Source organism: Chiloscyllium plagiosum, chromosome 4, assembly GCF_004010195.1.
Source record: "Chiloscyllium plagiosum isolate BGI_BamShark_2017 chromosome 4, ASM401019v2, whole genome shotgun sequence".
Classification (NCBI taxonomy): Eukaryota; Metazoa; Chordata; class Chondrichthyes; order Orectolobiformes; family Hemiscylliidae; genus Chiloscyllium; species Chiloscyllium plagiosum.
In genome coordinates, this window is record NC_057713.1 from 87,934,536 (window position 1) to 87,948,834 (window position 14,299).

The 14,299-nt window shown below is 40.9% G+C and overlaps 1 protein-coding gene across 1 annotated transcript in view; it reads right to left on the reverse strand.

Annotated features, from left to right (window-relative positions):
* nsmce2 (NSE2 (MMS21) homolog, SMC5-SMC6 complex SUMO ligase) overlaps positions 1-14,299 on the reverse strand; it is a 183,648-nt gene that overhangs the window by 162,568 nt on the left and 6,781 nt on the right. The window contains exon 2 of the mRNA XM_043688546.1: positions 4,054-4,215. Within this exon, the coding sequence (XP_043544481.1) occupies positions 4,054-4,198 (145 nt within the window). The 5' untranslated portion in view covers positions 4,199-4,215. The remainder of the gene's footprint in view (positions 1-4,053; positions 4,216-14,299) is intronic.

Below are 14,299 nucleotides of genomic sequence, written 5' to 3' on the forward strand. Positions count from 1 at the left end.
GATAATCATGAAAAACCCGTCTGGTTCACTACTGTCCTTTAGAAAAGGAAACTGATGTCCTTACCTGGTTTGGTTGCATGTGATTTCAGACGTGCAGCAATATGGTTGACTCTTAACTATTCTCTGGGCAATTTGGGATGGACAATAAATGCTTGCCTCGTCATTGATATCCACAATCAATGAGTCAACACAAACAACTTAGCAATATCTATTTTAATCACACCAACACAGATCTCATTATTGCACTTCATTTGCAAGTTTGCTGACGACACCACTGCTGTCGGTCAGAGCTCAAACAATGACAAGTACAGGAAGGAGATAGAGTGCTTAGTGGCATGGTGCAAAGACAACAATCCCTCTGTCAACGTCAGCAAAATGAAGGAGCTGGTCACTGATGTCAGGAAGCAGAGTAGAGGGCACGTCCTGTCTGTATCAATGGAGCTGAGGTGGAGAGTCAAAAGCATGAAGTTCCTGGGAGTGATGATCACCAACAATTGGTCCTGATCCACTCATGCTGACATTATGGTCAAGAAAGCACAGTAACGCCTCTACGTCCTCAGGAGGCTAAGGAAATTCAGCATGTCCAGAAAGACTTACAAATTTATATAGATGCACCACTGAAAGCATCCTCTCTGGATGCATCACAACGTGATATGGCAACTGCTCTTTCCAAGACCGAAAGAAATTATAGAGAATTGTGAACACAGCCCAGATCATCATGCAAACTAGCGTCCCATCCATTGACTTCATCTATACTTCCTGCTGAAACCAACATAATCAAACAACCCCCTACCCTGGTTAAACTTTCTTCCACCCTCTTCTGTTCAGCAGAAGATATAAAAGGTGAATATAAATACAAACTGATTCAAGAACAGCTTCTTCCCTTCTGTTATCAGACTTTTGAATGGACCCCTTTAATGTTAATATTAATCTTTCTCTGCACCTTCCTTGCAGCTGTAATATTGTATATATCCTGCACTCTGCTCTATAACCCTGAAGCAGTTCAATAGTACGATCTGCCTGTAAGCACATAAGACAACACTTTTCACTGTATTTCAGTACATGCGACACAGTCATAATAATAAAAAAAACCAAAGTCAGATGCATATTCATTGGATGAATGTAATATCAAGACCCATGTGTCCTCTCAGAAACACTGTGTATAGTCATTATTGTGTTACTTGTCAAGATTTGGTTTGTATAAATTGGCTGTCATGTTACTCGACAATTCAATTGTGACTGCACTTGGAAAGTATTTCGGTGTCTGTAAAATGTTTCACAGACAGCCAGAGATTGTGAAAGATGCTGCAGAAAATGCTAACTCTCTCTTTATAATATATATTGTTTACCCAGCCATTCTGGAAACCACAACAAAAGTCACTGATTATATAATTAATAAACTGATACTAACAAGTTTGAGGTGCTTGTGCAGCTTGGTTTGTCTTTGTTACACATGAAAATGAACAGATATCAAGAGGGTACTTTCCCTTTGAAGCTCATGCTTCTTTGAAGTCAGGAAAAAAGTCAACAGATTTAATATGTTAGTTATCAATCAAATAATGCATAGTATTAAACATTCTACTTCCCTGATTCTGGTTCAAAATTAGTTCCCATATATTTTTACTTGTACTCCATTTCTGTGAGCAAACCTGTATTTTCTGTGAAACAGGTTATGATCCATGCATAAAACATCTATGATAGCATTATCACAGGGGAAATTATTAACCCTTGTACAACTGAAGCAAATAAATACAGCTTTCCCTCAAGGTTTCTGTAACCCAACAGAAAAGACCATTTATTAATTGTGTGTTTGATTAAAAAAAAACCCAATTCACCTAACATCCCTACACACTCAGATTTGTGTTGTCTGTATCGAATTTTGTTTGCTAACATTTCAATCAAGCATGTTTGGACATATGTTAAAGGCGCTATACAAATAAATGTAGTACATTTGAACTGATCTTTCTCTGTACCTTCTCTGTAGCTATAACACTATATTTTGTGTTCTGCTCTATTACTGATGTAATAAGACATGCTTTGTTTGGACAGCATGCAAAATAATATTTTTCACTGTATCTCAGGACATGTGACAGTAATAAGTCAAATCAAAAATCAAATCAAAACATGTTCCTGTACTTGTAAACTTACACATGTTAATTTAAAAATATGCTTTAAATACCAGTGATCTTTTAGAGCCTTGTCAAGCCAATGTGGCAAAGACTTTTTTTTTAATGGTTCAAATGCCAACTATCACACTCAACAGTCCTGGATCTTTGCAGCAACACATACATGGTTTAAAACTCCAAACTGAATAACGAGGAAGAGCTTGCCCTATTTCCCCATAAATTTAAATATCAGAACTGTGAATCAAAAATAACAAATATATAAACACAAGAGAAGGACCACAGAAGAAATTAATCAAGACTAGCATTCTTATATATACTGTAAATATATGCTCACTCTGACATTAAAACCAAACTGAATGAATAATGATGTATTGTCACTTATACGCGACAATGAAAAACACAGTAAAATACAATGAGAAGCTTTAACTGTCACCACAATCCAGCACCATTTTGAAAAGCTTAAGAATAAAAGAATAAAACAATATAGCTGAAAGAAAGTCCATCTTTGTTGAGCCTTTGCCATGCGGATCCTATGCTGCACCCACTGAGTCGGGAGTCACATGTAGACCAGAGTGGGCACTTCTTGGGCCCTTTCATCAGCTCATGTCGCTTGGAGATCACACCTCCATCACAGCCCATGGTTCCCTGGAGACAGACAGTGTTGAAGAAACTCAGCAATTCTGCCAAAACTCAAAATGTTAATCATAGAATCACAGAATTCCTCCAGTGTGGAATCAGACCATACGACCCATAAAGTCCATATTGACCCTCCAAAGAACATCTCACCCAGACCAACTCCTTGTAACCCTGCATTTCCCACTGCTAATCCTCACAGCCTGCACATCCTGAACATTGAGAAAATTTATCACAGCCAATTCACCTGAACTGCACACCTTTGCACTGCTGGAGGCAACCCAAGTACTCGGACAAAACCGACACAAACACAGAGAATGTGCAAACACCACTCAGTCGCCAGAAAGTGGAATCGAACCCAGGACCCTGGCACTTCAAGATAATAATAGTGTTTAACCTTTGAGTAGCAACCCTGCATGCATCAACTACAGTAGCGCCTCGACATACGAACGACCCCATTCATGAACAAATCGGTTTACGAACAGGATTATATGTAAAACTTTGCTTCAACGTATGTACGAAATTCAAGGTACGAACGCAAAAAGCCCGCGTGCAACCACTTGGTTTCATTGTTCTGCTTTGTTACGCGCTAGTTGAACACAAAAGCTCTCGGGCCACATGTGATCTCATTCAGTTCATCTTTGGCGCATGCGCTGTGAACAGCGTTCATTGCTACGTCCAAGCATTCTTACACTATCCAAACAATGGGAAAAATTGATTCAGTTTGCGAACTTCCCGGAAGGGATTAAGTTCATAAGTCGAGGCGCTACTGTATATCAGAGCTGACTGAACAAACAACCTAACTTGATGATAGAACCACATAAGATCGACAACAGCTCCAGCCCAGACAAAACCCAGACAACTAATATATTTTCTTCCTTGTACAATAAAAATCTGTTAGAAAAGCTATTTTGAAAGAAATGAATTCTCAGGTCCATCATCACAATTATACAAACTGCCATCTGCCCAACTGTTAAGGTGTTACATATAATAAAGTCTACAGAACAAAGATAACATTTTCAATACAAAAGCAAGAACTGATAATACTGGGAATCTGAAATAACAACAGAAAATGCTAGAAATACTCAGCAGGTCAGGCAACATCTGTAGAAAGAGAAGATCAGAGTTAATTTTTCAGGTCAATCCTGAAGTGTAAGGAGTTCTTGTAATTTTGTACTAAAATATTAGGAGCATAGTTTTTGGAGATAATTTTAGACATGTTCTAAAATTGAGTGTATTTCAAAAGGACATAGTACACACTGAACAGGGAGAGAAAATCTACTTTCAGACTTACCTTCAAGCTCAGTAAGTGCAAGAGCAACATCTGTTGTGACTTCAATTCCAGTGTTAATAGACACATGACATGTTTTCAGAGAAGACACTGCTGAATCCACAGAGTTGAAGGAGATCACAGGCATTATGGTTGACCGTCCAGGCATCCTGTAATAATGTCAACCTGTGCACAGTAATAACAGATGATAAAGCAACACATTTAAATTAAATCTATATTAGTTCCTTTTCCAATCTAAAACCAGAGAATTCAGATCTTTACAGGATTAAACTGACACTGCTTAGTCACTTTTAAAAAGTCTAATCAAAGAAATGAAATGAAATGGAAATACAATAGAAATTAAAATCAAATTTATGACACATTTGGGAGATTTCCAGTCTGACAAACTCAATTACTTACTAGCTGGGTTCATGAAAGAACTCTGAGGTAAATTGAAAATGTCTGCCTTTGCAATGCATCAATTAAAGATCTGGAGGAATATATATAGGCTGTGTAGAGTAAAGACTGACTAAAGATTTGTAACTAGAAAGTAGGCTGTCTATTCAATCTTCAAAACAGACCAAGATCATCTCAAACAACAATGACATCTTCCTGACTTTGCTCAGATAACTCAGAATCGACTTTATGGAAGCTGGTAATTTTCAGCTGCACAGAGGAAACACATTTCCCATCGAGTCAAAAATTACAATATTATGATAGATTAGTAATGATGAGAATACAAATAGTGATAATTTCCAATTATCAACAAGACAGCATACTCACCAAGGAATTAAAGGTAAATTTGAAAAAGGGATAATTACATTGAAACATGGTCTAAGATTCCACATCAAAGAGAAATTAAATAATTGATTGAAATTAAGAACCTAAAAGGACATAATTTTAAAATGGATGATCTTATGAGGAGAGATTAGGAACAAATGTAATAGAAGGAAATTTGGCCTAACAAGCCTGCTCGATCACTTCAAATTAGTCCTTCACAGTTGATCTACGTCAACGCCATTTTTCTTTAACATCCATTTCTCTAGAAATCTTTACTAACTTGAAATCCATTGATCTCTGCTTTGAATACATGTAATGACTAAAACTCATCAACCCTCTGGGTAGAGCATTCCAAACATTAATCACCCTCTTTAGTGATTAAATTCCTCCTCAGTCCAGTCTTAAATGTCCTCCGATTCTGAGACTGTCCCCCCTAGGTCTAGGCACCCCAGCCTGGGGGAGCATCCTTGTTTAACTTATCTCATAGACACCTGTTAGAATCGGTTAGATTAAGATAGTGTAAACTAGGCGTTAAGAACAAGTAATTACATTAAAACAGCATAAAAGTCTTCAGGGGTTTGACATGATACATGCATGGGAAAACAGTGTGTCTAGTTGGAGAATCTAGACAGATTCACAGTCTTAGAACAAGGGATCAGCCATTTAGAATGAAAAAGAAGTACAACTTTTTCAATCAAAAGTTGTCCACCTCAGAGATCTGCTGATGGTCAATATATATTCAAGAGACAGAGGTTAATAAATGTTGGGATACTAACAGATTTTTTGAAAAATATTCATTTATGGTATGTGGGTATTGCTGACTATGCCACACTCATTACCCACCCTTAATTGCCCAAGGGAAGGTGGTGGACAATCTTCTTAAACCATTGCAGTGTTCAGTGCTGTTAGGAAGGGACTCCCAAGATTTTCACCCAGAAACAGTAAAGAAATGGCAATACAGTACCAAGGTCGAGTCTGTGGTGCTGTAAAAGCACAGCAGGTCAGGTAGCAACCAAAGAACAAGAGAATCAACATTTCAGGCATCATCATTCCTAATGAAGGGCTTATACCCGAAACAATGGTAGCCATGTGCACCATCTACAAAGTGCAATATCTCACTGGCCCCTCACGCATTACCATTCCAAACCCATAACTTCTAGAAGAACTCATGCTCTAAACATCGATTCTCCTGATCCTTGGATACAGCCTGACTTGCTGTGCTTTTCCAGCAGCACACTTTCAACTCTGATGTCCAGCATGTGCAGTCCTCACTTTCTCCCAATACAGTACCAAGTCAAGATGGTGTCCAACATGGAGGGGAACTTGGAGGCAGTTATGCTCTCATGCATCTGCTGCCCTTGTCTGACTAGGTGGTAGAGGTTATGGTCAACTAGGAGAAAATGCAGACTGCAGATGATGGAGATTAAAGTCGAAAAGTGCGGTGCTGGAAAAGCACAACCAGTCAGACAGCATCCGAGGAGCAGAAGAATCAACTTTTCGAGCATGAGTTGTTCTCGAAGTTATGGGTTTGGAAGGTAATGCGTGTGGGGCCCGTGAGATTCTGCACTTTGTAGATGGTACACATCGCTGCCATTGTACATCAGTGAGGGGAATGACTGCTGAAGGTGATTGATGGAGTGCCAATCAAATGGGCAACTTTGTCCGAGATGGTGTCAAGCTTGAGAGTTGATGTAACTGTACTCAACCATCACACATCTGATTGAAGACCATAAGACAAAGGAGCCAAATAGCCCATCGACTTCACTCCATTATTCAAACAGATCATGGTTGATTTGATTTCAAGTTTAATCCCTATAATCCTTGATTCTTTTACTGATTAGCATTCTAGGAGAAAGTGAGGACTGCAGATGCTGGAGATCAGAGTCGAAGAGTGTGGTGCTGGAAAAGCACAGCCGGTCAGGCAGCATCCAAGAAAGTCAACGTTTTGAGAATAAGCTCTGCATTAGGAATGAGGTGGGGGGGGTCCCAGCTACCTTCCCCACTCCCTCCCATTTATCTCTCAGTCCCCTTGGACCACCCCCTTATTCCTGATGAAGAGCTAATGCTCAAAATGTTGACTCTCCTACTCCCTGGATGCCATCTGACCTGCTGTGCTTTTTGCACACCACATTCTTTGTCTCTGATTAGAGATCTATCTATCAGAGCTTTGAAGATACTTAATAACTCAGCTTCAATAGAGCCTCTCGTCTCTCAATTAAATGGATGACTCCTTATTCTGTGATTAAGCGCTCTGGTCTTCAACTCTCACAAGGGAAACAACCTCTTTGCATCTTTCCTGTCAAGCCCCCTTAATAATCTTGGTTGTTTCAATAAGGTTTCCTGTCATTTTTCTAAATTCCAATGAGTACGAGCCCAACTTACTCAACCTCTTCTCATAAGAGGATCTTTCCATACCCAAGGATCAGCTGAGCAAACCTTCTCTGGACCGTCTCTAACACTAGTTTATTCATCCTTAGATAAGGGGACCAAACTATTGACAGTATTCCATCTGTCGTCTGACTGTGCCTTGCATATTTTTGACAAGACCTCCCTACTTTTATACTCTATTCCCTTTGAAATCGAGGTCAACATACCATTTGCCTTCCGAATTACCCAATTAAGTTGGATGCTTGTAATTTTGAGATTCATGCACTTGGACCTGAAAACACTTTGTGATGCAGCTTTCAGCAGTCTTCCCTATTAAATATTAAGCTTTGGTTTCTTCCTTCCAAAGTGTACAATCTTTTTTTGTCCATATTATATTCCATCTGCTAAATTTTGCCCCACTGACTTAATCTGTCTATATTCCACTATAAAATCCTCATGTCATTGTCATTACTTGCCTTTCCACCACTTTGAGTGTCACACACAAATCTGGCAATATCACATTCACTTCTGTCATTCAAGTCCTGAGAATATAAAGAATTGTGGCCCTAGCAATGATCAGTGTGGTCCTCCAATGGTTACATGTTGCCATCCTGAAAATGCCCTCTATCTCAATCTTCTATTGTTTAGCCAATACCTACATAGAATCCCCAAAACCATATCTTATCTTATTTAGTCTAATGTGTAGTACCTTATCAAACACCTTCTGAAAATCCAAATATATTACATCTACTGCTTTCCCCCTAGTTAGCTTTATATCTCCTCAACAAACTTGTCAGGCTTGACTCCCCCTTCATGAAGCCATTGTGACACTGCTCAAGTATATTAGGTGTTTCTAAGTAGCTTATTATAAAGGACGGAATAGCAGACCAAGTGTTCCCCAATGTCAGATGTGAAGCCAACTGGCCAATAGTTATTCATTTTTTGCCATTGTACTTTGAATTTGGACTTGTGACTTTTTGACTTTGTGCCTTGTAAATGGTAGACAGAAGTTAAATTACTTGTGCAAGATTCCTGTTCTCTGAAATGCTCTTACAGTGACTATACTTCAACTGATGGTCCAGTTCCATTTCTGGTCAAGTCCCCAGGATGCTGATACTGGAGATTCTGTAATGATTCCTCCATTGAATCTCAAGGAGTAATCTCACTTATTCAAGACAGTCATTGCCCGGAACATATGGCGCAAATGTTATTTGCTGCTTATCAACATGAACCTGGAATATGTCCAGATTTAGTTGCATATGTACATACACTTCAGTATCTGAGGAATCATCAGTGAATTTCTGACCTTAGCATGGAGGAAAGGTCATCAGAGAAGCAGCTGAAGATAACTGGACTTAGGACACTATCTTAGGGAATTCCTGAAGAGTTGCCCTGCAGCCAAGATGCTTGACCTCAAACAACCACACTCACCTTTATCTGAGCTAGGTGTGTCTTAAATCATTGGAGAATTTTCCCCTTCATTACATTCATTTTGCACCTCACATCTGGATTTCAACTGTTTTATCCACATTTGGACCAACGCTGCAACATGGTCAGGAGCCGAGTACTCCTGGTGGAATCCAAACTGTCAGCGGGTTATTTCTTTTCAAATACCACTTGAAAGCACTGTTGATGACACCTTCCAACACTTCACTGATGACAAAGAGTAGACTGATGGAGTGGTAACTGGCTGAGTTTGATTTGTCCTGCTTTTTATGCACAGGACATACCCGGGCAATTTTCAGGTCGATGCCAATGTTGTAGCTGTACTGCAGCACTTTGATTACGTATGCAACTAGTTCTTCAGCATTATTGCCAGGACCCACTGCCCATCTGTGCTGTATCTGCCATGCATTTGCTGCTCTCAGCCTGCCCAGGTTGTACTGTAGCATCTCTGCATCCTCCTGGAGGCTTGTCCAGCTTTGTGTCATCTGCAAATTGAGATGTTACATTTGGTTCCCCCATCTAAATCATTAGGGTTATTGTGGATGGTTGGGGTCCTGGGTGTCAGTCCCTCACTGGTCACTGCCTGTCATTCAGAAGGAGATCCATTTGTTTCCTGCCTGATACCCAGTTTTCAGTCCATCTCATTGCCCCTGGTCCTGTGTGCTTTAATTTTAAACATTACTTTCTTAAGGGCTTTCTGAAGTGTCCAAGTTGGCTGCATCCTGGCTTCTCCGGTCAGCTCTGCTGTTGCATCCTCGAGGGATTCCAGTGGATTTGTCAGGCATGATTTCCCTTTTGTAAATCTATGCTGTGTCTGATTCTACCACTGTTTTCTAATTGCTTTGCTACAAAATCCTTAATAATGAATTCTAGCATCTTTCCCACTCCTAATGTTAGACTCACTAGCTTATAATTCAGTTTTTCTCCACCTTTTCAAAGAGTAGGGTTACATTAGCTATCCTCCAATCTGTAGGAACTATTCCAGAGTCTAAAGTATCTTGGAAGATGACCACTAATGCGTTCACTATTTCTACGGCTACTTTCTTAAGAACTCTGGGATGTAGATTATCAGGCCCTGGGGATTCATCAGCCTTCAACCCCACCAATTTCTCTAATATTACTTCTGTACTGATACAGATTTGCTTCAGCTTTTCCCTCTCACTAAACCCTGTGCTCCCATACAATTTATAAAGTCATAGAATCATAGAGACGCACAGCATGGAAACAGACCATTCGGTCTAACTCATCCATGCCGACCAGATATCCCATCACCATCCAGTCCCACCTGCCAGCACCCAGCCCATATCTCTCCAAACCCTTCCTATTCATATACCCATCCAAATGCCTCTTAAATGTTGCAATTGTACCAGCCTCCACCACTTCCTCTGGCAGCTCATTCCATACACATACCACCCTCTGCGTGAAAAAGTTGCCCCTTAGGTCTCTTTTATATCTTTTCCCCTCTCATTCTGGACTCCCCCACCCCAGGGAAAAGACTTTGTCTATTTATTCTATCCGTGCCTCTCATAATTTTGTAAACCTCTATAAGGTCTCCCTCAGCCTCCGATGCTCCAGGGAAAACAGCCCCAGCCTGTTCAGCCCCTCCCTATAGCTCAAATCCTCCAACCCTGGCAAAATCCTTGCAAATCTTTTCTGAACCCTTTCAGGTTTCACAATATCTTTCCAATAGGAAGGAGACCAGAACTGCACGCAATATTCCATCAGCAGCCTAACCAATATCCTGTACAGCCGCAACATGACCTCCCAACTCCTGTACTCAATACTCTGACCAATAAAGGAAAGCATACCAAACGCCTTCTTCACTATCCTATCTACCTGCGACTCCACTTTCAAGGAGCTATGAAACTGCACTCCAAGGTCTCTTTGTTCAGCAACACTCCCTAGGACCTTACCATTACATGTATAAGTCCTGCTAAGATTTGCTTTCCCAAAATGTAGCACCTCACATTTAGCTAATTAAACTCCATCTGCCATTTCTCAGCCCATTGGCCCATCAGGTCATGATCCTGTTGTAATCTGAGGTAAGCTTCTTCACTGTCCACTATACCTCCAATTTTGGTGTCATCTGCAAACTTACTAACTGTACCTCGTATGCTCGCATCCAAATCATTTATGTAAATGACAAAAAGTAGAGGACCCAGCACCGATCCTCGTGGCACTCCACTGGTCACAGGCCTCCAGTTTGAGAAACAACCCTCCACCACCGCTCTCTGTCTTCTAGCTTTGAGCCAGTTCTGTATCCAAATGGCTAGTTCTCCCTGTATTTCCTGAAGAAGGGCCTGTGCCCGAAACGTCGAATCTCCTGTTCCCTGGATGCTGCCTGACCTGCTGTGCTGTTCCAGCAATAAAGTTTCAACTTTGATCTCCAGCATCTGCAGACCTCACTTTCTCCTCTTCCGTGAGATCTAACCTTGCTAACCAGTCCCCCATGGGGAACCTTGTCAAACGCCGAACTGAAGACCATATAGATCACATCTACTGCTCTGCCCTCATCAATCCTCTTTGTTACTTCTTCAAACAACTCAATCAAGCTTATGAGACATGATTTCCCACGCACAAAGCCATGGTATGTTATTCATGCCCTCCTTTGTGAAGACAGAAGCAAAGTATGCAAAGCTTGAACATGATTCCTTTGTTACTTTGTAGACAACAAGTTCCTATGTATGAATGGATACTACCCCTCTTGCAAAAATATATGTGCCAAGTTATAAGCTTGACTAATTATCTTAGATTAATTGTTTGCGTTGCTATCAATGCACTCTAGATTATTCAGAAAATTCTGCCTAATCATGGAATCACATTTTGTTGTGAGCTTTGCAAGCGTGGACATATTCTCAACATGTAGATACATTTTTTGTGATCTTTGAATCTGTAAGACTTTTCTTGCAGATCCCAATGTCATTTTAGGTTGGCAAGAATTGAAGTTAGATTTTGTAGGAAATTATTAGAAACTCTGCACTTTGAGTTATGAGGACACATTGGATAATAGGTTATTGTTCTGTGAAAGCTGTCCAATTTTGAAGGAACCTTCAGTGAACTCCAAAACCCAAGGCAGCCTGTGAGGATCCAGTTCTGAGACTGAGATCACAGTCTTTTCTCTGTGATCACAGTGGCTACTCTCCACCAAATCAAAATGCAGTACTGATCTACAGGGAGCCGAGCTAAGCAGTAGTATCCCGACTTGCAGGTTTTGAATCTATAACCACTTCACAAACTCGGTCTCCTTGCTCCTCAACAGAGGAGGCAAGGCATTTTGAAATTCCCTGGCTGTTCTTCGTCCTCCTTTAGACTGCCTGCAGTTTTGGTCCTTGTACAGCAACAGTCAGGCCACTATGCATACATAGCAACCCTATCATTGGGATGTCAGATGATGAAACAAGGAATTATACTGTTGTATTAATGTGCCAAGCCAGTGATGTACGAGATATAAAGATAATATATCTGTTGACCATTTACTCCATGAAACTGAAGCAGCATGGGCATGCTGAGATATGCTAGCTCCATACTTCACTGCTCATAGCCTTGACATCCTGGTCCAGACATTTGGAGGGACATACTCGGCCCAATAGTTCATAAGACAGCTCCATTTTCACTAAGAAGGGAGGAATCTACATCACTCAGATTGTCGGTGTTTTGGGAGCATTAATGAATATGGGGGTGCAGTGCCACCAGTGCTTTATTGACCTGCTGCCTTTGGCAAGGGGAGGATGAATTCAATCCCTAATGTTTCACTTTGTTTCACATTTAACACATTTACAGTGTACTCGGCATATGCTGCATGACAGTCCTCAATCTTGGAGGACTGGGCCAAAGTCACTGACACAGTGACAATCGTTAAGGCTACTAACAAGGTGATGCTGTTTCAAACTAAATGGAGAAGAGTTCTTTCTCTATCCAAACAGAAATCCCCCTCAATCTTAGTCAAATTGTCAAGAACAAGTCAGCACAGTTTTACAGTGAAAGGCAGGAGGTTTAAAGGGGATTTGATGAAAATCCTTTACACCCAGAGGGTGGTGGGGGTCTGGAAGGCACTGCAATGCACATATGGGAAACCCCTCAACCTTTAAAAAGTACTTGGATGAGCACCTGAAGTGTCATAATATTCAAGGAAATGGACCTGATGCGGGAAAGTGGGACGAGTATAGGTAGCAGTACATTTTTGACAGTACAGACCCATGGGCCGAACAGCATCTTCCGGAAGTATGATTCTACAAATTACTTGATAATACAAAGCAAATCAAATTGTTTGAAATCCATGATATTAGAGATGTCAGGAGGTGGCTTAGATGGATCATCATCTCAGCACTTCTGACTGAAGATGCATACAAATGCATTAACCTTGCGTTTTACACAGATATTCAGGTTTTCTGCATCATCGAAGATGGAGGAAAAAAAATCAAAACAATGGCACTTTAAAAGGGAGGGAGAAAGACAAAGACAGAAAGCACATGGTCAGCCAGGGAGAGAGAGAAAGAAACAAACACTGCAATCTGACACAGCAACGAATCTGCATAGTTACAGCCTTTGCTGCTGAATTCAAATATCTCTGGATGGAATGAGCTGCCAGAGAAAATGGTGGAGGCTGGTACAATTGCAGCATTTAAGAGGCATCTGGATGGATATATTAACAGGAGGGTTTAGAGGGATATGGGCCAAGTACTGGCAAATGGGACTAGATTAGGTTAGGATATCTGGTCAGCATGGACAAGTTGGACCGAAGGGTCTGTTTCCGTGCTGTACGTCTCCATGACCCTCTGAGGACATTTCTGAACCTTCTACTTCCCTTATCTGCTTAATTAACCATCACCATTCTCAGGTGGATGTGGCAAGGATATGAAGAGAGTGCATAATGGTAGTATTGAGATGCAAGATCAACTATACTATTGTTGAATAATGGACCAGATTCAGAGTCAAATTACTTAGTCTGGCTCCTATCCAAAACCTCCTGGCTTTGGAACTGAAGGCTTATGCAGCAGAAAAAGCCAAGCCTCTGACCAAGTTGCTAGCACAAGTTCAACACTGGCATCCACACAGAAATTGTCCAGTTAATTCTTGTCAACAAGAAACAGAACAAATACCATCTGGCCAATTTTTGGCCCATTCATCACTCATTCATCAGCACAGTAATAGAAAGTGCTGTTGCAAGTAGTATTTATTGAACAATAGCAAGCTCACCAATATAGGTCAAATCCAACTTCGTCAATTGTTGCCTCATCAGTCTATTTTCAATCATTAAAATGATGGAAGGGGTTGCCAACAATGCTATCACATGGCAATTCCTCAGCAGCTCACTGACACTCAGTCTGGGATCTACTAGAGCCACTCCTCTCCTGACTTCATTACAGCCACGATCCAAACACTGCAGTCATTGTTTTTACCTAGTTGATTTTAACCCTACTGCGAATCCTCTTGCAAGGATGCCTGCCTTGAAGAAGTTTTCCTCCTCTCTCTACAAGAATCTCAGGGAGTCCCTCTCCCACTGCAACTCCCAGGTCATTTCCATGCTACTTTCTCCCCACCCCCACCCTCCTCTAGCTTATCTCTCCACGCTTCAGGCTCTCTGCCTTTATTCCTGATGAAGGGCTTTTGCCCGAAACGTCGATTTTGCCTGTCCCCGGATGCTGCCTGAATTGCTGTGCTCTTCCAGCACCACTAA